A 24410-nucleotide genomic window follows, 5' to 3' on the forward strand; every position below is an offset into this window, starting at 1 on the left:
AAGTGAAAAATCTGGTTTGACTTTAAAATTGGCCCTCTGATGCACTGTGTAACTTTGTACAAGTCAATTCTGATTGCTAGGCTCTTCACTCATCTGTAAAATTATGACAATGACCTTTTTCTTTGGATTAAATATGTCATTATCATTTTTACTGGTAAACAATATCATTATTGTTGGAAGAAGGTACACCTCTGCAAAGCTCAGCTATTGTTTTGCTGCATACAATTATAGCTAAACCTTTATTGTGCAAGATCTATTAGCACACATTCTTTCATATCAATTAATTAATCTATCTCCCATTAAGAAATTTATAAATGTGTAATGAATTCTTTTTTGGAGTTGATGTGAAAATGGATGCTTCAGTCATATAATTTTTCACTCCAGTTTATGTCTATGCTATAACTTCCATTAAAAAAAAATAAATTGTTGTGAGTTTTTATATCACTAAGCATCTGTATTATTATAAAAAGTAGAACAGAGTTGTCTTACTGAGGCAATGTCTATAAGATAGCATGTTGGTCCAGTAATGATGACAGGTTCACTCCAGCTGATATTAATACTGTGAGGAGATGTAGCTAACACCGTCACATTTTCTGGAGGACCATCTGGAGCTACAGAAAAAAAATGCTTATGTGAATCACAGCCAGAGAAGTTCACAACAAATAAACCAGCAATTTTAGCAGCCAGTAGAGATTATTTTTCTATTTGAAAATAAAACTTTTTCACAATTTTACGATTGTAGACTGCTTAAATAATTATATATATATATATATATTTGTTCTCATTTATGAAGTATACACTGGGATTTAGAAACACAGCTTTTGTTAAACATATCACAGCATTTATAGTGTCTTAAATGCCTACAACATCATTGTAACTGGAAACTACAGGGTTTTTTTGTTGTCTTTTTTTTTTAATTACAGGTTGATTACATGCATTTTGCATCACAAACAATATATATATATAGCTATTTACATGAAAAGGCATGCATAATATACAGGAGAAAGTTTATGTCAGACTAATCATGCAAAGAACAAGAAATTATAAAAATACAAGGTCTTCTGCAAGCTGGAAAAGATTTCCAATAATGTTGGACAGTACTGGTTCAAAAAATATATACAGAAAAAAAAATCTAGGTTTCATTTTCACTTACTCTTAACATGTTGAGAAACTCTGGAAAATACATACCAAAAACTAGCAGGAATTGTAAGAAGGGAAGAATGATCACATTAAAAAATAGCGTTTCCTAAAATTTTCTTTGTCATGGTGATATGTGAATTCACTTAGTTATTTCTTACTCATAAATGATAAATTTATTATGTTCTTGAATTCATATAACAATACAGAACCCCTCAGAGTAAGTGGCATTACTTTTTCTCAATGCCTGTGGTAAATTTGGGGAAGCTAAAATTTGGAATACAATGGACAACAGATTTGTATATAATGCCATAAATTTGCTCCATGGTGCCTTCTTTTTTTGTCTACTACAAAAAAGACAACTGTGACATATACCAGTGAACAGTGTGTTATAGAAGGCACAACAGATTTGTACATAATTCCTTGGCTTCATGGTGCTTTTTTTTTTTTTTTTTTTTTTTTTTTAATCTACCTGAAAAAAAATTACAACAGTGATTAACACATATCAGCAAACAGTCTGTCAGAGAGTTTTATGAGGAATTTTAGTGTATACAAAGTTACTTAGCTTGTCAGGTAGAAAATATTAGGAAAATGAAAAATAGCACAGAAGGTATGTAACTATTGAAATTAGTTGTGAAGCCTCACGAGGAGAGATTTTGCACTGTGAAGGTGCACATTTTGCACCATGTTGGCAGAATAAAATGGGAAAAACTGGGAGTTGAGAAGGTGCTGTGAAGAGTTCAGGATATTGGATATAGGAGGTAGAGTTGTGTGCCGGGATTAGCAGGAATATACTAAACTTTGTAGGGAGGATCAAATTCAGCCATTGGAAGCAGTCCTCTAAAATAATGAATAGGATCAAACAACTGAATGAAGACTGTAACTGAGTGAACTATGTATGAAAGTACATAAGGGGTGGTGAAAACACTGCTCCCCTAAAAAATAGAATTAGAGCAAATTAAGGTTACTTTTCAGGTAATACATATGAGACTTGTTCAAACAGTGACTTTTACTGTGAATAGTGCTTTCAGTAACTGTGGTAGTTGCATCTCCAACCGAACTTTCTTAAAAACAGTATAAAACTTTATATAGTTTCTCAAGCCTTTGTTCGTTTCCAAACCTACCTAGTTTCCATAGATAAACTTCCATTACTCTTTTATAGCATTAATGGAGTGTTTAATCTTTCTTTCTTTTTTTTTTTTTTTTTTCTTTTTTTCCCCCAAAGCCAATTTACACTTATTCATTAGATGATGATGGCATGAAATGACTTTAAGCATAACGTAATGTACAAATTATCCAATCTGAATTATTTTATTTCCATATGCATGTTCTATTTGACACATTTTGAGATGCTTTCAAGAAAATTCTAATTGAGCATACTGTACTTAGGGCACTGATCTAAAATACACGTAAGCATTAATACCTGATTTATTTTCATCATTAAAAGTAATATATCAGACATCAACTGAATGATACTAAAATTAAATATTTTCTGAAATAAGCTACATACTTAGGCAACTAGCAAACGAAATGTGTCTGAAGTGCCTCATGTTTTACAAAAACCATCTTTCTAAAAAATGTTTTGCTTCAGTAGGTAGCTGCCATATTCTGATTTAGGTTTGTTTGTGAAATGAATCCAGTCAATACAAGTCCATGATATCACTATACCCTTTCTCTTATAAATCACAGCAATTTACTCAGTAGAAATGACCTAGACTTATTCTCTCATTCCGCCATAATCCAATCACTTCCTCTCATAAGCACTTTTCTCCTGGTTTTCACAATAATGCATTTTCTGTAACTAATAACCATCATTTCCTGATTATCATGCTTCTATCCTTGCAGAGGAATGTGGGTCTTATGGAGGTCAGGGTCATCTTTCCCATCCATCTGTGTCCTGATGCTAAGGCAGCAGTTAAGTGTGTTAGCTTAAACATAAGTCTGGATAGCCCATCATTTAGAATAACCCTCAAAAATAAGTCTGAATAGTCCAATCTTCTAACAGAAATTCATGAATTCATGCTTGCCAGTTTGGCTAAGACCAGCCCTTTTTCCCAACAAAATTTAAGTGTGAGGCTAATTTATATCATTTTATAATTACCTAGGTTACTTTTACATAAATTGAAACATTTATATCTTATACTAGACCATACTTACTCTCCAATATTGTGTTCTGAGAGAATGAAAGGAGCACAGAAAACCAAATTCTCCCAGGCAAAATCTATCTGGTATACAGCCAAAGCTTTTCACCACACAGAAATATTTTTAGAAGTGTACCAAGCAACTGGGTATCAGCTGGGATTGGGAAAGAAGGTAGCATAACTCTCTGCCCCATGCATCTTTGTTCTATCCTTCATGGGACATTCTAACATCTGGGATTTTCCCTTGTATCTCAGTATATCCTGGCATTAGGAGACTTGGAAGTTTACCAAAAAGCATTGCATTGTGTAACTGTATGAGATCCAAAATAAGTTCAATGATCTCACTGTCCTTCGTTTACCAGCCTTAACATCCATCCTTCAAAGTGATTTGTCTCTTAGAAAGTATGAATTCAGCCAATCTTATTCTTATAAATACAAAAATGAAACTTAGTGGAAGCGCAGGTATGAGGGAACAAAGTTTCCTTAGCTATGGAAAACATTTGTTGCCCTTTCCCTTACTGTGACACAGCACTATGATCTTCTGTACTGGTAACTATATAAACCTAAGTTATGTTGAAAATATTTCATCTTGCAAAGTAGATTTGGCTCTTAGGTAATCCATCAGCTAAGCAATAACAGTGCCATCAAACTAGTTTATGAGGCAGTAGGACAGTTCCTGTGAGAATAATCTGCAAGACAGAAGACTGAATAGTTTATCTGACTGTGAGAACTGGACTGTACCGCATAACCTGTAACATTTTCCATGGCATAACACTATAACTTCCTTCAGTACAGAAGGCTGCCATTATTTTTTGTTTGAAACGTGATAGTGAGTTGAAGAATCTTAAAAATAATTCCATTAGCCTTAAGTTTACCTTCATAATGAACAACTGAAATAAAGAATTAAAGATCTTCACCTTTGTCATTGGATATTAACAATTATTAGCTTTTGCTGCTGTAGCACAACAGTCCAATACTCAACACTTGAAAATGTAAAGAATATTTTTACAGTTTCTGTTATGTATTTTTTTGTTGTTGTTGTCAATATTTCATCTCTTTACATTCTTGGAACCGAGTCTAACAGTTTTTTGCTTAAATGTTGTATATTCCTGAATATAACTATAGTCTTGAGAAAAACAAAAAAAATCTGAGTTCCCAATTATTTCTGAAGCAAAATCATTTGAGTATTATTTCAGAACCAAGGTAACGTGTGTGGTTTGTTTGTTTGTGATTTTTTTTTTTTTGGAAGCAATGTCTTACAGAGGCATTTCTATAAAATCAGAATGGTGGCTAACTTCTGCCCTCAAATCTGCAAACACAACTCCCATTGATTTTAGGGGCTAAGTACTCAGGCTATTTTACATAGCATCTAAGCACCCTTAAGCCCTAACAGACCATGTATATTGGCTGGGTACCAGCAGACTAATCCAGGGGATGCTTGGCTCAGTCCATGAGGGAGAGGACAGGGGGAGCTACAGAGAGAGAGGAGAGGGGGAGCTACACCTGTTCTGTGGATGCACTCTACAGGGCTTCCCAGAGCACTGGGCAAGATTTTTTTTGTTCACTCCCCAAACTTCTCTTCTCTGCTACAGAGAGTAACCTTTGCAAAGGAAAAAGAAGTAAAATTTCTTAGTCTATTTAATGATACTTTTACAGATGAGTCTGTGGGGTGCATAAGGTCAGGTAGTTCGAAACCTGCCTTTCACGAAATCCAACCACTGCTCAGGGAGGGTCTTGGCGCTGCTGAAGCTGCCAGCTGGCTACCCAGCTGTGACATGCCTTGTTCCTCTTTTTTCCTCCTCAGCTGATTGCCATTGCCCCAGGAAAAAGACCAGCACCCAGACATATCTGGAATACTGCCCATGCTCCCTTGACTCTGGGGCAGTATGTTTTATAGGCAGTTCATCTCTCTATGTGTCATTGATTTAGTTCACAGGTAATGTGTTGCTGCTCTCTTCTCCCACTACAGACACAGGCCAGGGGCCACTCACATCTGGGCTGGTGGAACTTAACTTCTAGAAATGTTTTTAAACAGGCTAATAGAGCACACTGGAAACCTAGTGCTGAGAACAACACTGCATCCGCATGGAAATGGTTTGCGCAGTCAAGTGAGGCTTTTCTGCTTTTAACTTCCAACTCCTCAGTAAGACTGATAAGAAACTAAACTAATTATTATAAACTAATTATTATAAACCAAACTGGCACTGTCTGGACAGGAAATCATAAAGATGATCCTATCTTTATGTGATTGCGTATGTTTTGATTATCTGCCTCTCTGTCTGCTTTAAATCCCTACCTTTCCTAAGTTCAGCAATATTTTTTGGAAGAAAAGTATTTGCATAGACATGGACCTGTTGGACTGAGTCCACAGGAGGGCCACAAGGATGCTCAGGGGGCTGGATCAGCTCTCCTTTGGGGACAGGTGGAGAGAGCTGGGGATGTTCAGCCTGGAGAAGAGAAGGCTCCAGGGAGACCTTATAGAATCATAGAATCATAGACCTTATAGTGGCCTTCCAGTACTTAAAGGGGGCCTACAGGAAAGCTGGGGAGGAACTTTTTAAAAGCTCATGTAGTGATAGGACAGGAGCTAATGGCTCTGAACTGAAAAAGCTAGATTTAGATTAGGCATTAGGAAGAAATTCTTCTTTCAAAGAGTGGTGAGGCACTGGCACAGGTTGCCCAGAGAAACTGTGGATGCCCCATCCCTGGAAGTGTTCAAAGCCAGGCTGGATGGGGCTTACAGCAATCTGATCTTGAGGGAGGTGTCCTTTCCCATGGCAGGAGCGTTGGAACCAGATGGTCTTTAAGGTCCCTTCCAACCCAAACCATTCTGTGATTCATTCCATGACATCTCAGCAGCTGAGATCTATCTAATAGTACAAAATCTCTCAGAACTTCTGGATCACAAGTTGCACAGCTTCTGTTAGCTATTTTTTTTTGTTCCATCTGGAGTCATATGGTGTTTTTTTTTGTTTGTTTGTTTGTTTTAACTTTCATTTATAATATTGTATTTATTTACATCCCTCCAAAAAACACTGGACAAAGAGTCAGCACACATGAGAATGACTCCATAGCTGATTCCAGTACTTTTCAGTCCAAAGGACTGCTTCTGCGCTCTGTATGAAAAATGGGTTGTTGTGAAGTTCACTTTTATGGTGAAAAAAAAGCTTAAATGAATGCAAGCTTAAAAAAGCTTTCTGCATTCAGATCACATGATTGTTAAAACATGAACAGAACAAAGTAAGTTGGTAGACCACTGAATAGTCCTTGGTACACAGCTATTTAATTCTTTGGTCTCTACTAAGATTACTAAGTGAAAGAGGAATGGAGTGAAGGAGCTATGATTTAGTCGGGCCACTCACGGTGGTTCTCTTTTGCTCCACACAGACCAAAGGCCAGATCTCAAATGTGCTCTGACCTAGGCAGGCTGTGGACTGGTAGGAAAGGTTATATGTCCCCATGTCAACGACCTAAATAATTTATGTTTCATGTCCTTTTGTCTCAAATATCTAGTGACAACATATCTGTGACAATTAACTCCTCTTTGGAAACTGAAACCTCAGCTGAGGCATGTCAGCCCCATGGCTACTCTGATCTGCAATCTCGTTAGGTAGACAATGGTATTGAAAATAAATCTGAATTCCTCTGAAAATACTCTTTATATTATTCTGACAGGAATGTACAGCAGAACTTCAGAAAAGTGTTATTTCGTTCCCACTTACTTAATAATGAATAACTTCATTCCCACATATGAAAATGAATTGAAAACAGCATATCAACCCAAAGTAGAAAAAAATCAGATTTACCAACTCTAGAGGCAGACGAGGGCTGAGAAATTAAATTGCTAATGAGCAAACAGTATATATAATATAGCAAGTAAAAGGTATTAAAATCTGAAGTAGTGTGAAGAACACATACCTACCAAATGATTAAAATCATATTTTGTACTTGAAGAGTTGCAAGAAAACCAGTATTACAGGTCTATGAAGAAATAACTTCTAATAAGTGTTCTTGATTATTTACATGACCACATTGTTATACATATTGTAAGAGCAATATTACATATGACAAACATCCTTACTTACAGCCAGGAAGTGTTTGTGTAGAAATCCAAGGTGAAGAACTGCCATAACCAACATTCGTACTGGCAGCAACTGCAAATCTGTACCATCTGTATTTTTTTAGTCCATACACAGTCTTTTCTATCTTGTCATCCACCATGTTTTCATATAAATATTGATGCATCTCATATTCAATACATTCCTTAATTTCCCAGTTGCTGCAGTGGATGGACTGTAGCTGTGTGGTAATCTTGTAGTTTTGAAAGTAGCCAAAGATAGATTTTGGTGATCTCCAGTTCAAGGTCACACTTGTTGATTGCACATTGGAAAAAACAATATCCCTGGGAGCACTAGGAACTACAAATTAAAACACGTGTAAGATATACAACAGGGACAGGGGAGGTTTAGGCTGGATGTTAGGAAAAATTTCTCTACCAAGAGTATAGTCTGGAACAGGATTGCCAGAGAAATGGTCATGGCATCAAGCTGCTGGAGTTCAAGTAGTGCTTGGACAAGGCTCTCAGACATCGAGTCTGATTTTTGGTGGTCCTGTGTAGAGCCAGGAGTTGGACTCAGTGATCCTTGTGGTTTTCTTCCAACTCAGAATATTCTATGATTATATGATATCTTCATTTGAATGATTTTTTTTTTTTTTTTCAACTATAACCCTTTTAACCAGTGTTTTTAAAATATTTTAATAAGCACAACTGGTGAACCAGATTCAAGTTCCTATAGTTAATAAGGAGCAATTCCATTGGTGTAACCTACACCAAACATATATAGATGGGAAACGTGTACTATAGCTTTTGAAAAAGGCAAATACTTTTAAATGTGGCATGCAAGGCAAGCTTTGAGAGGTGTGACATTGCTGTTACTACATTTGGGGTTATGTCTCAACTTGTGGAGGGAGCATCAAGCGAAGTTATTTTTGACCTACCCACAGCATCTTACTGCTCTTGCTAACTGAGATTCCTCACCTCTCACTTAGAAATACTCATTTATAACCCTCTCTCTTTGTAACACACGAAGTCCTCAAACAACACCTCCAGGTTTCATTTTGAGTCCTATTTCACCTTCTGAATGAAAAGTATCAATACATACATAATGTAGCTGTTTTATAAATTGTTCAGTAAACTAAAAATAAAAAATAAAAAATATATATTTTTAAAAAAAGCAGGAACAATTAAATAACACAGCAATACAAGGCAAAAAACAAACTAACTTCCCATTAAGTTTGCTTCCATGTATTTAAATGCATATGTATACATGGGTATGCACAGATTTATATTCATGTGCATGGAGACAGAAGTAGGGTATAGATACACACACACACATTTATCCATATCTATATTAAGACAACAGTGTACTCTCAGCTCTTGCAGACTGGATGCAACATATGGTTTTGTGCTATATCAAATAGTCATACAGTAAGCTAATATTATCTCTAAGACCCTCTGTAAGATAATACTAATACTCTATGGCAAAAACTGTGCAGAGAAATCAGCTCAGAAATCATTTTGCACACTTAGCTTTAAAGAGTGCTTTAGCCTTTTTGGGGGGAAGAAGTATCTCTGGTAAAAGAAAACACATGATATATCCTCAAACTGAAACTGAAGAAGCCCCAAGGCTTACATAAAGAATAAAAGGATCCAAAGCCCATGTTACTGGGGAAAAAAGAGAAAAGGTTTCTTTCTTTTTTTTTTTTTTTTTGTTTTTTTCAGCCTTATGGTAATGTCTGACCTCAGCTTCCATCCACAACCATTTGTTCACAAAACATCATCGTAATGTAACAAGCTGAAGCCTCATCACTAAATGTGAATATTTAACAAGAAAGAGATGTAGATTCAGAGTCAAACCAAGCTCTAACAATGAAAAAGTTGAGAAATCCAAACCCCTTCAAATGAGCCCAAAGAAGGTGGAGCCTGCAGGACAGAGGGCAGACACAGTAGCTGTGGGGACTTACTCTGTCACAGCGCATAGTAGCCCCAGATGCTCCCAGCCTACTGAGCAGCCTACTAAGTAGACACAGACCAAAAGCTAACTGTCAAAAAAAGTCTCTGTCACTGCCAACTTTCATCATAATGCTCCATAATATCAAAATCAAAATTGTTTTGCTCTGTTGTTATTAGCATGTAGAGAAGCAAAGTACAGGAAGTAGTAAATAAAACCAGGTAGAAACCTTTTTGCTTAATCACAATTTTGGAGAGGCAATATTCAATTTATTCACTTTGGAAGAGACATAAACACTGCAATATTTTCTTAATAGTTCTATAAACTATATTTTCTACTTATGCAAATTACATGGAAAGGTTTAATTTATCCACTAGTTGTTGGAAAATAAAGGCACAGAAATGTTCAATAATTTTTATGAAAATTTTGTATCCTTCTTTAAAAAATCATGTACTCTATTAGAATATAGGCTGTTAATATCTGTTCAGATACTGCAGAGAATATTAATTGTACACACTCCATTATGATGGCAATAAAATTTGATATAGAATGGATGAAGTCATTTGTCTGAAATAAAAGTTATCACCAAGTCTTACCCTGAACTTGAATTAAAATATATTTAAGACCCAATGCTATACATTCCAGGAAGTGAAAAATCAAGAGTCAGGTATTCAAAGACATCAGATCAGATCCAAATTAAGATAATTTAAGAAAATTTCATCCTCCTCCTCAGTCAGAAGAGATTACTCTTTTGATTACTCTTTTTTTTTTTTTTTTTTTTTTTTTTTTAAGGAATATGACCTAATCATCCTGGGCACATGACTAGGAGATTCTGTTTTGATGGGAACACCCATCATTGGATGACTTGGAATAAAAATGTGAAAGGAAACAACATGGAGATCAAAACAACTGGCCCTAATACCTCTTAGTCTACCACCATTAACTTCCATCTGCTGAAAACTGATTATTGAACAATACTCCCATTTAAATGGAAGACAGGATTAAATACTGAAAAAAACACCCTGCATGGAGCTTAAAGGTTTCTGCCTGGGGATAGGAAAAATGATTCAATATATTCTGATGCCTCTTCACCACAAGATTTTAAGCAGAGCAGGTTTTAAAAAGCAACATAGATCTTACCATAATCAAGGATTCTGGTAGAAAAGCAGAACCGCAAGTGTCTGTCTGAATATAATAAAGGGAAAACTTACAAACAGGGGTTTGGGATAAAGTACATAACAACTGCTTAATTGCTGGGTGCCAAAAGGAAGGTGGAAATATATACCCATTACCAATGTACAGCTGGTAAATCCACGTCTGGCACAACTATAGTCTCTGTGCATCTAAAACTAGACAGGTTGAAGATGTGAGTTGCTGGTAGAAGTCATGTGCTAGCCAGCATGGTGGGCTTTCCTTCTCAAGTAGAGTATCCTGGTCTCCCAGTTTCAACAGGGTTGATGCTATTTTGAAGACCTGAGAGCTAACAATGCTGTAGTAAAGGAAGAAAAGATGCTTGGCTGTTTGATAGAACTACAAATTGTTTCCGGAAAAATAACAGTGGCTGTGATTTGTGGGTTCTCACACACCACTCTGGTCTAATAATGCCAGCCTCTTCAAGCTCTCCATGTACCTGGTGGGAAGAGACAAACTCCCATAGAGCAGGGGAAAGAAGGGAGGGAAGAAAAATTGTTTCTCTTTCCATCTGTTACCTAGAGAAGGGTTCTTTTTCCCACTGACTACAGGGGGAGCCCATAAAAATTACTCTCACAAGGCTGGAGATAATCTCTGTGATTATCCCAGTGAGTAATACTACAGCAAACCCACCATTTTGAAAGATAAGATTGCAGGTATAAACACAACAGATATATTAGACAGAGACAACTTACATACAAAAGCATTTATTTCTATTTTATGTCACCCCCTTTTTTTTTTTTTTTTTTTTTTTTTTTTTTTTTTTTCCCAGTTTACTAAGACACATATTTGCAAACTATTTCTAAATATTTCTACAAAAAACCTACTCAGTATACTCAGTAGAAGATACAGGAAATTTTTCTGTGTCAGCACCTAGACAGATCTTTAATATGGAATCAGAACCTTAAAATCAGCTTAAAATCTAGTTCATTTTATTTCATTTCTTGAATAGAAAAACGAACTGTAAATGCGTTTTTTGTTAGAGCAAATGAAAAGCTGAGATCTGAATCTGGAGTAAATCTCAAGGGTGCTGAGAGGGCCACAGCGAGGAGCAGTGACACCCAGTGGCACAGTCTCTCTTGCACTTGATGACTGTGTTCTACGAGACAATTTCAAGACAACTATGCTATTGGGTTACAGATACAAAGAGGATTACAATTACTCCAGCATGGAGAATCAGATTTCCATTCCTCAAGAATGACTAAAATTCCCCCAACTTCTTCTCTCCACAGATGGTACTGATTTGAACAAACCATTCCATGCTTCCTAGAGTAATCATGCAGCTTGTTTAAATTTTCTAAACATGACTCAACTATGATGAAGTGATCACTGTTCACACTAAAAGCATCTGAAGCCAAAAATTGTATCTGTGAATTATTCTTTCATATTAAATTGGAACTGTAACAAAGACTTATCTATCTGCTCAAAGATACTCCTACTTTGTTATGAGCCTAAAAGAAACTAGTATTCTTCCTGACTTCCAGAAAAGTGCATTTAAAGAAAAAAAAACTTGAAAAGATGTGCTTGGGGTTGTCTAGGTCACAAATTGTCCATATCTGTATCCTGATTACTTTGTGGGAATTCTAGAGCTAATCACATATTTAAATTCCCTGTGAATCACGGGTAGGATCCCTTAAGTTCATCATCATTCACCCAAGAGTCTTTCCCTATCCAATTATATTGCATTTGCTCTAATTCATTTACCTTTGGGTGTGAGAAGTTTTTCAAAGTCTGTAATTTTTGGTGCAATGTACTCTATAGTTTTCAATTTAATAGCTTTTAATTCAGCTTCTGAAAGCCAGCCAGGATGCAGGCAGAGAGGCTGGCTGTGAAATGCTGGTAATTCCGTTTCTGGACAGGAGGAGGAACGAGGTGTTTTCAGGTTCATCCACCATTGTTCACATGATGGCCAAACTCCAAGGAAAAGTGCCTGGAGCCAGATCCACATGGGATTTTAAGCTCCTAAAACCTATTTACGTGCCTGAACTCCTACTGAAGTTGACAGGAAGTTAAGCACCTAAATAGAAGTTACTTTCACAGATCTTGGCCCCGTTTCCCTATGCTCGTCTGGCTGCAATGCTAATCAGCCCTTCCAAAGTTGGCAGACTGCTCTGAGATTAACTTTTTATTTGAGAACCTAAATGAAAGAAAATTCCTGGTAGAAAAGGCACCTGACTGCACAAAAACTCAGATAAAGTTGAACTGGGCCAGTGGAACTAGTTTAAAGCAACAGAAACACTTGGTAGAAAAAATCTTATTTGCATTGCAAAGATAACCTAAGGGCAGCAAAGGACACACACAAAAATCTACTGAGAAAAGAGAGCAGTTACGGCTTTCCATAAAGACTTCTGTGGAAAGCAATGACTACAGCTGCGCGGGCCGGGAACAGAAGACAGTAATATGATATGGCATAGTTCCTAACGAAGCTAATAAAAAAACTCTGCCTACAGAACAGCTGCTTGTAGCTGGAGTTTGGATTAAAAGAACAGCGGCAGCCTAGAAGTCTGTTGGGTGGTATTAAGAGCATCAACATGAGGAAAGTGAAGAACAAAGTAGAACAGAGAGCAGTGGGCACACAATGAAATAATCTTCAGAAAATTGAGGTATTGGAAAAGCAGATTAATATTCCATATTGCTTATCTCTATTAATTTTTGAAAGCTTTGTTACCCAAAGGAGTTTCCTGAGTTAAGCTGATATCCCTGATGATACTAAATACTACTCTAGTATGGACTGCTAACTCCTTGTGAGATAAGGTCCTGCTTGGTATGAACAAGGACATTGAAAATAGGTCCCAGATGATTTTACTAACATAAAAATGTAAAAAACTGTAGACTATTTTTCCCATGACTTGGGACTGATACTATCAGACATGCTTTAAAGGAAATTGCACAGTTGAGAACATGTATTTAAAAAGCTTCCTTGAACTAGATCTCTGAGTCCCTAGCACATTAGAAAATTCAATATCTAACTGTGGGGTCTAAGGAATGAAAGACCAACTCTTACATATCTAAGGATAAATGCACACCTCAAAGCTAAGCTTAGAAAAGTAGTGAATAACTATCAGTATTCTTGAGTCTTAAATTAAATAAAGAATGCCTAGCTTACCAACAAAGTGGACTACTGTTTACTTTTCAGTAAACAACATAATTGACCTCAAAATGCTTTCAACATCAGCTTTGTATGTATATCTTGCCACCATTTTTTTTATGTTCTGAGTTGACCTAGTCCTTACAAAAAAAGTTCTTTCACCCTATGCTATATGATTTTTCTATTCTTATCCAACTTCTTATAAAAATAACATCAATGCAATTTCATTGGCAGCCACCAACTGATTGTTTCATTTGTCTAGAGAAGACCTGCCATCAACATCAAAGCCATTAACTTACATTTGGACATATCAACTAATGAGAAAATCTAAAAAAAGCTCCACGCTCTTAAGAAAGTAAAGTCTGGAAAAGAAAGCAGTTCCAGTCATCTTGGAAAGAAGTGTTTCAAAGATTCTTAGTCATGATTCACCCCATGTTTTTGTGATGCTTCTGCTTTAATACATATTGGAAATGTGAGTTGATTTGAACATGTGAAACATACTTCTCTTATCTGTAGTAGTGATATGGAACAAAGTTCTTCCATTTTCCATACTGGGACTCTACAACAAGTGATTCCTCTGGATAACCAGGCCAAAACACTGCACTTCCACATCATGCTTGGGACCCTCAGGACTGCTTTAAAGTACTAAATTAAATGATTTTTTCAGTGCATTATGGACATCTGTAGTTCTTTTTACAAGTTAATGAAGAAATTCATGCAACCCCAACTCCTAGAGCTGCCATGTTCTATGAAAAGAATATATGGTGGTAGAAATAGACCATTTCTTTGGGTATGAAGAAGGTTTTAAGCCCATGCTACATTTTGTGTTCCTCACAAGCCTAAATGAGAAAGCTGACCACATTTTCTAGTAAGCTTTTCCAACTCAGAGGTACAAAACCAGAATCTTTATATGTTCACTTATTCAGAGACTTATTAGAGAATAAACATGTTTTAGCACAAGTAACAACAGATGATGTTAACTTGCCAGCTCCACATCAGATGACCTAAGAAAGTTTCCTATTAACAAACCTTTTAGGCACTCCTATTTTTCATCCACAAAGCATACTTCTGTGTACAGCTGCAATTTAGCATAGGCCAGCAAAATTAAGCTCAGATTAAATTAAAAAATGTCTCTTGGACAATTTCCTAGCAATATTTCATTTAAATGGAAGTTATGAATGAAACTCTGTTTAGCAGAAAACAAATAGTAAGGACTGTAACCATAGTACAATGTGGTCCTCGACCTGTTCCAAGATTCTGTGTTCAGTTATAATATTAAGTAGGACCAGTAGTAATGAGAGAAAAAGTACTCTGCACATGTTAATTGCGTGATCAACATGGTTAATATTTTCAGAAAATAATAATAAGTACAAGAAAAATCTAAATTTAAAAAAATTGACAGCAGCTGCAGTTTTCTTTTGGTTATTTATACTTCAACCCCCAAGTGGCTTTTTAGTTCTTTTATTTTTCTTCTTAACTGAATGGCAATTACACTAGCCCCAGACTTCTGAGCTACCTGAAGCTGCACAGCTTTACTAAGTCTTTCTGATAACTATCCTACTAATTTATAGATCTTTTTCCCTTCTAAAAATTCAACCCTAATGAAACAATTTTAATGTATGCATTTTCTTGAAAATAATCCAAGGGTAGCTATTCAGTCATAATATTCCAAATCATTTTTTCATGTGTGCTTGCTATATTGTCTTTCATATATCGCATAATATTTTTAAACACAAAGTAGTATTACCACTACAAAGTTGACAGTTTTTGTAACATACTGCAGCCTGGCAGAAGTGGTTTACCATGACAATGAGCTAGATTAGACACAAAACACTACTAATCTCCTCATAAATTTAATCTTCATGATTTGAGTTTAATTTTACCCATTTTTGAACAAGATTACCTAAAAAAAAAAAAAAAAAGAAAAAGTCAAATAATCTTGGTAAGAATGTAAAGGTCAAACACTATGCAGTGAGACACTGAGCCAAATTCGATTTCACTTTATGTCAGAAATAAATGCATTGTCAGTGACTCAGTGCTGGCTACATATTCTGTGACTAATCTTAGACCACCATAAATAAGAAGCTGACAACAGCTATAAAACTGTTTCCATTCCCAACCATGAATCTCCAGTTCCTAGTAGCCAGTCACCAGAAAACAATTCATGCAAACACACAGTAAAGGAAATGTTCTAATAATAACTAGTTTGCTGTAAATATGACTAAGCAACAACCTGTAAGCCAAATACTAAAACAGCAAGAAAGAGTTTGTGCAGTGTATGTACCAAAAAAAAAAAAGTGTTGTAGTAGAAACCCTTCACTCAGACAACTCTTAGTGATAAGATACATCAGCCATGTGTTGTTAGAAAATGAGACTGTTTTTGTTTTATTTTCTCCTGCTAGTACAACTCTACATAATGTAGACCACAACAGGCTAGTAGTTTGTCTTTCAAGCTCATGGCTAATACCACATCCACAGTTTTTTCCAGGCTTTCCTCAAGCACTAATTAGCATCCAACCCCAAATTCCTCAGAAATTGCATCAACTTTCACAGGTGCCAGGCTTCTTTGACACTAGCAGCAGCCTTTCTCTGCCTTCCATGAAGTAGGCATTTACATGTGAACATTTACATGTGAGCATTTACATGTGAACAGGAAGCCTCCTGTTCTCATCTGTACCAGAGGGTAAAATGTCTCCTATAAACCTGTCTCCAAAACTTTCTGGTTTTGGACGAGTCCAGTTTTAATCAGTCATTGGCTTGCTAGTCTGGGCACCCACCCTCAGTTTCAGTCTTACTGTAGCTCTGAGTCAGGACTGATTTTTCACCATCTAAAGGGTGGAGAGTTACAACTGCAACTCAGAAGTGTTCTTAGGTGCATGCTCACATACATCCATGTTCAGCACAGCAGTTAACCTCAGTACATATTTCCAGCCACTGCTGTAAGATATAAGCATGGTTATCTCTAATATTTAAAAATGCTTCCTTCAAAAGAGGATTTTGAACCCTGTCAATGGACAGAAGTTTCTGAGCCAACAAGAGGAAAGATGACCAAGATAGAGTTCATAAATCTCCAATAAGACAGAAAGGACGGGACTCATTGTATTCTAAAAAAGGAGAAAGAGGAAGGCCTGTTTCTTCCCTTCCACTATTAGAATCAAGTTTAGAAAAAAAAAAAAAAAAAAAAAAAGAGGATTTACCTGCCTGTAGTGAAGCAGGTATTTTGGGTCTGCTTGCCTCTTGGTTATCATTTAAATTAAACAAAAGAATTAGCTTCAGTAATTTGTTACCTCTTTCTGGAAGTGTACTGGCATTACATATCTGTTCTTCACCATCACCAGCAGATGTTGCAGCTTTTATTTTAAAATGGTAAGAAATATTAGAAAGCAGATTTCTAAAAATATGCAGCTTATCATAAGATGAAAAATTTGTAGAACTTCCTTCAACAGTTATGATGTAATGAGTAATCACACCGTTGGATGAAGCAGGGGGGTCCCATTGCACTAGGATCGATTGCCAACTCATTGCAATACAGCGAACATTCTGGACAACATCTGGGACTTAAAAGATACACATACACTAGAGGTTAATATTCACACACAATTTAAATTGTACTCACAGAACAATATAATTGGAGAAGCAGCCATAATATCAAAGACAGGGTTAAACATTCCAGAGGCAAGCAAATAGATATTGTAATAGAAATGTGTTGAAAAAACAAAAATATGTCTTTGTTCTTATTATATGGTTCATTTCTGAATAGCATGAACATGAGTGATGCAAGTACTTGGCATAGAAGAGGCCATCTATCTGTCTTTTTCCTTGTTGTGTACTCCAGTTTTGTTTTCTCATCTTATATTTCCCTACGTTTTTGTAATCAAAATGTAGTAGAACATACACAGCAGTGTGAAACTCATACACTCCACAATAGCATCAACAGCAGAAATTTCTTTTTGTCTCTTAGCTCTGTTTCTTTTAGACACTGAATCATCTCTCACTGTCCTTTCAGCTGAGGCATGACCTGCACATAAGTCACTATGCAGGCTTTAGAGCTTCCATATCAAAGCTATTACCCAATGCTCCCCACCTCCTTGCTGGTTCTAGTAGGAGAAATTTTTAATGCTTATAAAAATTTAATAAAAGGTATCAAATATTAAACTCATGCTTAAAATAGAGCATTTACATGTGAACAATTGATTAAATAGAACAATGTATTGTATCGCAGAAAAGGCTAAATTGCTGGCTGTACCAGCTAAGAAAAAGTGAATACGTAATCTGGGGTGGCCCTGCCTATCTTCTCTACTGAAACACGTCCAGGAATCCATAAAATAGTGAAAGGACTGTTACTGAGGAAACAGATATAAAGGGAAACATGTTAACTATCACTGCACAAAGGTAAATGAATCTCTTTAAAACTATTGTCTTTTCTCTTTGAAGAATAGTCTTTTACAAGATCTGAGAAAAAGATTAAAAATGGCTAGACCACACTTCCATGGGCAATGTCTCTCCAACACTCCTGAAGAAAGTACCAGGGGAATGGATTGTCAGTGATGGAATGAGACAAATGAGGGGTAATTGTGGCTCTTAGGTAGCACAGACTCCAGCTGCAGGGATCCAACAGCCAACATGAACCAGTTTAGTGATGGTCCATGGTGTTCTAACAGCTGACTACAATAAACAGCATTTTTTCTTTTTCCAAAACTGATGTTTTGTCAACTCTGGAAATAATATTTCACTGGAAGTGTGATCTTGAAAAATCGTAGTCACCATTTGGAACTTTTTGATATTTCCTCTACTTCCTCTGCTATCAGTGTAAAGGAACTTGGGAGATCAGACATGGCCCCCTATGACATGACCCAGTCCTCCAGTTTTGACAGCACTTGTACAGTAGAACAGCATGACACATGACAAAATTCCATGTAATTAATTAACTAAATCAGTTACATCACACAGCCCTCCCCAGTTGTAAGGAAGAACAAGATGTAACAAATTATGTGTTTAATTAGAGAATTGTTACCCTTCCTAAAATAAATAACCAAAAATTGTAAAAAATTATATGTTTAATAGAATTTCCAGTTCATTTGCCAATCTTTTGTCCAGTTGCTTTTAGTACTGCTAAAGTTTCAGTTATTTCCACAGGGATCTGAACTATTGCTTTTATCTGCAAAGTCTGATATCTATCTAATTTTCCTCCCTTTATCTGTGATGCTATTAAAAGATTTATAGTAGCTATATAAGCTTCTCATTTCAGATGAGGACATTTCTAATTCTACACTTCCAACATCAAACTTCAAGCCCAGTCTACCCAGTACAATAGGAATGGGAACTGGTGTTACAGAAGCAGAAGACAATGAGATAGTGTTACATTACACTTTATTTGGAGAGAAGAGGAAGGCTGCTGTTCAGTAACACAAGGAAAATCTACACAAACAAAACTGCAGCTCACAAAATATCACATCTAACCTGATTCCATCGTTGTAAATTGGACAGCATTACTGAACTGATTGCCGTTCCCAAGTCTGGTAAATGCAGATACACTGATAAGGTAAGTGCTGAATGGTTCTAATCCAACAAGGTTTGCCTTATTGTCTGAACCTGAAACATTCTTAAAGAGGAAAAAATATTAGTACATGATTAATCTTTGTAAACATTGTTGGCCTCACCTTGAACATGCTGAAACGAAGAGATTTAGAGCTAGAGTCTTGCTATAGTTTTGCTACAGGTTATTTAGAGCTATAGTCTTTCCTCTTCTACTCTCAGTAGCTTTCAGTCAGACAAAGTAGTCCCTGAGCTCAACTAAAAGGAATGCAGGGTCAAATTCTTCCTTCCCTTTCTCCTCTCCCTCTTTCAATGTAGCTTGTGAGGAAGATATGCCAAAGGATGGTATCATAATTACATAGCACTTTTAGAACAGATTAACTCCAAGTATGTCTTTCTTTTTTCTTTTTTTTTTTTTTTTTCACCAATACTGAGAACTCTTGTTACCTCTGCCCCACCTTATCAACCCCCTCTCACCCTCTACTTCTTCTACTTTCTTACTACATGTCTTCAACGAAAAAGGTCATGGATCATAGCTCAATATTTCCCTCACTTTATCTGAGTCAGACACACAGACTGATGAAGAGCTAAAACCCACAGTTTGGTTCCTCATAGCAGTTTTTCAGAGAATCACAGAATCACAGAATGGTTAAGGTTGGAAGGGACCTCCAGAGGTCATCTGGTCCAATTCCCCTGCTCAAGCAGAGCCACCTACAGCAGGTTGTCCATGACCATGTCTTTTTGAAGCTCTCCGAGGAAGGAGATACCTCTCTGGGCAGCCTGTGCCAGTGCTCTGTCACCTGCACAGTGAAGACATGCTTCCTAATGTTTAGACGGAACCTCCTGTGTTCCCGTTTGTGCCCATTGCTGCTTGTCCTTGCACTGGGCACCACTGATAAGAGCCTGGTTCTGTCCTTTTTGCACCCTCCCTTCTGGTACTTATACACATTGACAAGATCCCCTGTGAGGCTCCTCCAGGCTGAGTCCCAGCTCTCTCATCCTCTCCTCATAGGAGAAGTGCTCCAGTCCCTTTGTCATCTTGGTGGCCCTCTGCTGGACTTTTTCCAGTAAGTCCAAGTCTCCCTTGTACTGGGGATCCCAGAGCTGAACACAACACTCCAGGTGTGGCCTCACCAGTTCCAAACAGACAAGAAGGATCACCTCCCTCAACCTGCTGGCAATACTTTTAGCCACTGTTAGGTTATCTTGCAGCAAGGGTACACTGCTGACTCATGTAAAGCTTGGTGTCTGCTGGGACTCCTAAGTCCTTTTCTGTAAAGCTCCTTTGCAAGTGGGTGGTCCCCAGAATGTCCTGGTGCCTAGAGTTGTTCCTCTCCAGGTGCAGGACTCTGCATTTCTCCTTGTTGAACTTCATGAGACTCTTGTCAGGCCACCTCTCCACCCTGTCAAAGTCCCTCTGCATGGCAGCACAGCCCTCTGGTGAGTCAGACATTCCATCCACTTTCATGTCATTCACTAATTTACTGAAGGTATCCCATCGTCCAGATTGTTAATGAAGATAAGCAGGACTGAACCCAGTACTGACCCTTAGGACACTCTGCTTATGGGCCTCCAACTAGACTTTGCATCACTGAAGCCTATCCTCCTGGTCCAGCAGTTCAGTCAGTTTTCAATCCCCTTCACTGTCTGCTTATCCAGCCTTTACTTCAATGGCTTCTCTAACAGGGTCTTATGGGGGACACAGAGCATGCAAGTCATATTTTGTGTATATTTTGAAAGGACTCTAATGGAAGCAGGGAGAGAGATAAACTTCAGCAAGAAAACCTGGTGAGCATTTTGTGGAATTCATATCATCAGGGAATTATGGTGCCTAACTTCAATATTTCAGAATAAATTGCTCTGCTTGTCTCACTGCCACAATCTAAATCCAGTTTCTTGTCCACTACATCACATAACATGAAGAAACATTACTTTATGTAACACAAAGAAACTTGGAGCAAAGCAGAAACTGCTGCCAGTTTCTGTAATCTAATTGGGTTTAAGTCTGCCACAGATAGCCTATGGCCTCCTTTGGTGGCCTTCATGAGCTCTCAAAGAACATGATTCCAAAGGCAACTCTCTATAGAGAGCTTTCTTCCGTATCTGCATTCGGCCCCCCCCCCTCCAAGGACCATGGAAGAAACTGGATCATGATAGCCCTTCATTCACCACAGGGAACAGATTGCAAAGACTGCACAGCAGGCCACCTCATGGGGAATGACTGCTGCAATGGATAAACTTAACAACAGCACAAGCACTTCCCTTGCATGCTGAGTCTCTGGAACTGCTGAGGGAGTTTGTCATCACAGTATCACAGTGTACCTCACACTGTATGTCTTAAGCTCATAGCTGACTGCAGCAATGCCTTTTCACTGTAACTTTTAGCCATGTCTCAGGTGAACAGAACTCACTATTTAGTTTCTAAACCTGAGATACAATCCAAGTCTCACTTGCTGCCCTTACAGTTCATGGCACATATTTGATGCCATGCCAGCAACCAGACATAAATGCCTTGACCAATTTCTACATCTAATTTTATAGCTTCTATTTCAGTTAAAATTTATTCTGTTACTCTGTAAAAAAACAAACAAACAAACTAAACCCACAAACCTCTAAACATTTTAAAATTATTTTTCAAGATTACAAGAAATTTCTTTCCTTTTTTAATCTTGGAAGCCCACAGATACTACATGGCACACACATGCAGATACAAGTAACTTCTGTCATTTTCTAACAACAAACTTACAATGAAATATGAACTAAAGATTAATAAAGCTCATCATTAATGGAATATTAGAAGCTGAAAACAAATTAAGATGTAGATATATTTTTCTATCTAATTTTAAAAATTGAGTTATAGACATTGTGGGAGGGTAAGTAAGCTGTCTTAACAAAAAAGAATTTGTAGGAGCTCCATAAATGTAGGAGAAAAAGAGACATTTAAATTATTTGTGTTGTTTGTAAAACATTAAAAAAGCATTTATCATCTGAAGAAATTAAACACAAATATTAGAAACATACCTGATAAAATATTTTTTCAGTGTTGTTTTGATAAATCTTAAAATTATATCTCATAATAACACCATTTGGCTGAGGACTTGGATCCCATTTTAGCCACACAGAATCTGAAGTGTAATTGGTAATGGTCAAATTCTGAGGTGGAGCTAATGGCACTGCAAAAGAGAAATGGTCTTGACTTACAAATTACAAATAAACCAGGCAAAACCAAATATTTCAGAGAAGCAGCAGAACATATGAACATCTGTTACCATTTCAATCTGAACTCAACAAAACAGTACTTCATTTCTATCTTTTTGTTTGTTTCTTTCTTTTTGAAAAGAAAACAAATTCCATTAACCAGGAATATGTTTAGTCAGCAAGGGATCTTCTCAGATACCTAAGAAAGCTATTTGTCACTTAAACAGGCTCATTGTCAGAGCTATGACACTTAAAAAGTCATAGTACGTATATCTTGGAATGAAATATATTTCACTTTCTAAAGCTTATAGTGAGCACAACTCATATATCTACAAGAGAACATCATTTACCACACAGGTGGGAGGAGGTCCATGTAAGAGAGACCTGAAAGAGTGTCAGAAATGTTTTCATGCTTGTATTTTTTTAATTTTGTACATAGGAGAGAAAAAAAAAAAAAAAAAAAAAAAAGAAGGTATTGTTGTTTGCTTCAAAATCCCTGACACTTGTCCAAATGGTAAATTCCAAAGGAAAAAAAATATCTTTCTTGGAGTTTTGTAATCCGTCGCAGAATATGACCACCTCTGGCACACTGTGATTGGAGGAGGAGAACTCAGAAAAGACTCAGAAAAAACTCAGAAAAGTGTTTCTTTCTTCTGAGAGTTCTTCACACAAGACCAATGGAAAATGAATTATTCACCTCGACTCTTTCAACGTGTGACGTTCAGATTTAAATCAGACGCCATATCACAGGGATAAAATTTCAAAGTTTGTTACAATTGCGTTTGCTCACCTGACTCATCTGTGTAGAACAGAAGCATGGAAGATGGACCAGATCCTTTTATAGTTCTTGCAGCTGTGTAAATACTGTATAATGTGAATGGTACAAGGTCTTCCAAAATGATGAAATTATTAGTGGTAGAGAACGAGATATTCCTTTCTGGCCCAAACAAATTTAAATCATAACTTATTATAACACCACTTGGCTTAACAGGAGGGTCCCATGAAAGCATAACTGAGGTAGTTGAGAGATTTGAAAATTTTTTGATTATAGGTGCTGATTCTGGGACTACACAAAGAAATAAGAAACAGAAAAACAAGGATAACCTCAGAAAAATATGAGTTATAATGAAAAATGTGTTTTACTTGTATTAGCTAGTTTAGTCTTAGTTGAAATTGTGCTCTGAGCAGAAAATTCTATTTCACGGTCTCAACACAGAAATGTGTAGCAGTTTTTTGTGTTACTGTATCTCTCTCACACACACACACACACAAAGTTTTAAGTAAAATGAGAAAGATAAACTATTTTTTTTTTCTTTTAGAAAGAGAAGCATTTTGCTTTTTCTACATTTCCTTAGGAATGAATAAAAACTATTCTTAAACTTACCATCTTCATCAGTTCTTATATGCAGACTTAGAGCATGCAGTTCAGAAGACCCTTTATCAGTGGCTGGTATGATTTTCAGAATGTAATCAGTGTATTTCTCCAGATTGTCAAAAATGATACTTGTGTTGTAAGTAAGGAAAGACAATATCTTATTGGTTCCCAGTTGCAATAAACTTAGAGAAACATGAAAGAAGACTAAACCATTTGGCTGGGATGGTGGAAGCCAGCTTACATTTACAGAAGATGAGGAAATGTTTTGATAGACCAGATTTTCAACAGAACCATCTGGGACTATGAGAGATAAACAAAACAAATGCATGGATTACAATACTAAAGAATCCAAAACCAAAACAGATATACACGCCCTAAGTATGATTGTTTTATAAATCTTATTTGTAAAACACTAAATATTTTGTACAATTTTTTTAACGATTTTTTTTTTTTTACTATCAAAACCAAAATATTTTGATGGTATATACGAATAACATGTTACATTTGATTTTTGAAACAGCCTTAATGATGGTTTAATATAATATACTTATTGCTTGCATCCAAAGAAGAAGCTTGTGAACTATATTCTCTGTATTACAAAGCAGAGAAATCAAAATGTCTTTCATGCAAGGGAACATGAAAAAAAAAAAATTACTAGTTTTTTTTTAGCTTTGCCATCGTAACAGTAAAAATCATTTTAAAGTTAGAGAATATTTAATAAATAGAAGCATTGA

At 36.6% G+C, this 24410-nt stretch overlaps 1 protein-coding gene across 10 annotated transcripts in view; it reads right to left on the minus strand.

Moving 5' to 3' along the window:
* Positions 1-24410, minus strand: part of PTPRQ (protein tyrosine phosphatase receptor type Q) — a 136446-nt gene that overhangs the window by 41925 nt on the left and 70111 nt on the right. For 7 of the 10 annotated variants that reach the window (XM_082778171.1, XM_082778174.1, XM_082778170.1 and 4 more), the window contains 7 exons: positions 23686-23976; positions 23092-23367; positions 22125-22276; positions 19029-19170; positions 16856-17125; positions 7364-7696; positions 490-611 (listed from right to left, as the gene is read on the minus strand). In XM_082778171.1, the coding sequence (XP_082634297.1) occupies positions 490-611; positions 7364-7696; positions 16856-17125; positions 19029-19170; positions 22125-22276; positions 23092-23367; positions 23686-23976 (1586 nt within the window). The remainder of the gene's footprint in view (positions 1-489; positions 612-7363; positions 7697-16855; positions 17126-19028; positions 19171-22124; positions 22277-23091; positions 23368-23685; positions 23977-24410) is intronic. The other 3 variants (XM_082778172.1, XM_082778173.1, XM_082778175.1) reach the window with 3 other exon arrangements.

The sequence above is a fragment of the Aythya marila genome (assembly GCF_965140915.1).
Source record: "Aythya marila genome assembly, chromosome: 1".
Taxonomy (NCBI): Eukaryota; Metazoa; Chordata; class Aves; order Anseriformes; family Anatidae; genus Aythya; species Aythya marila.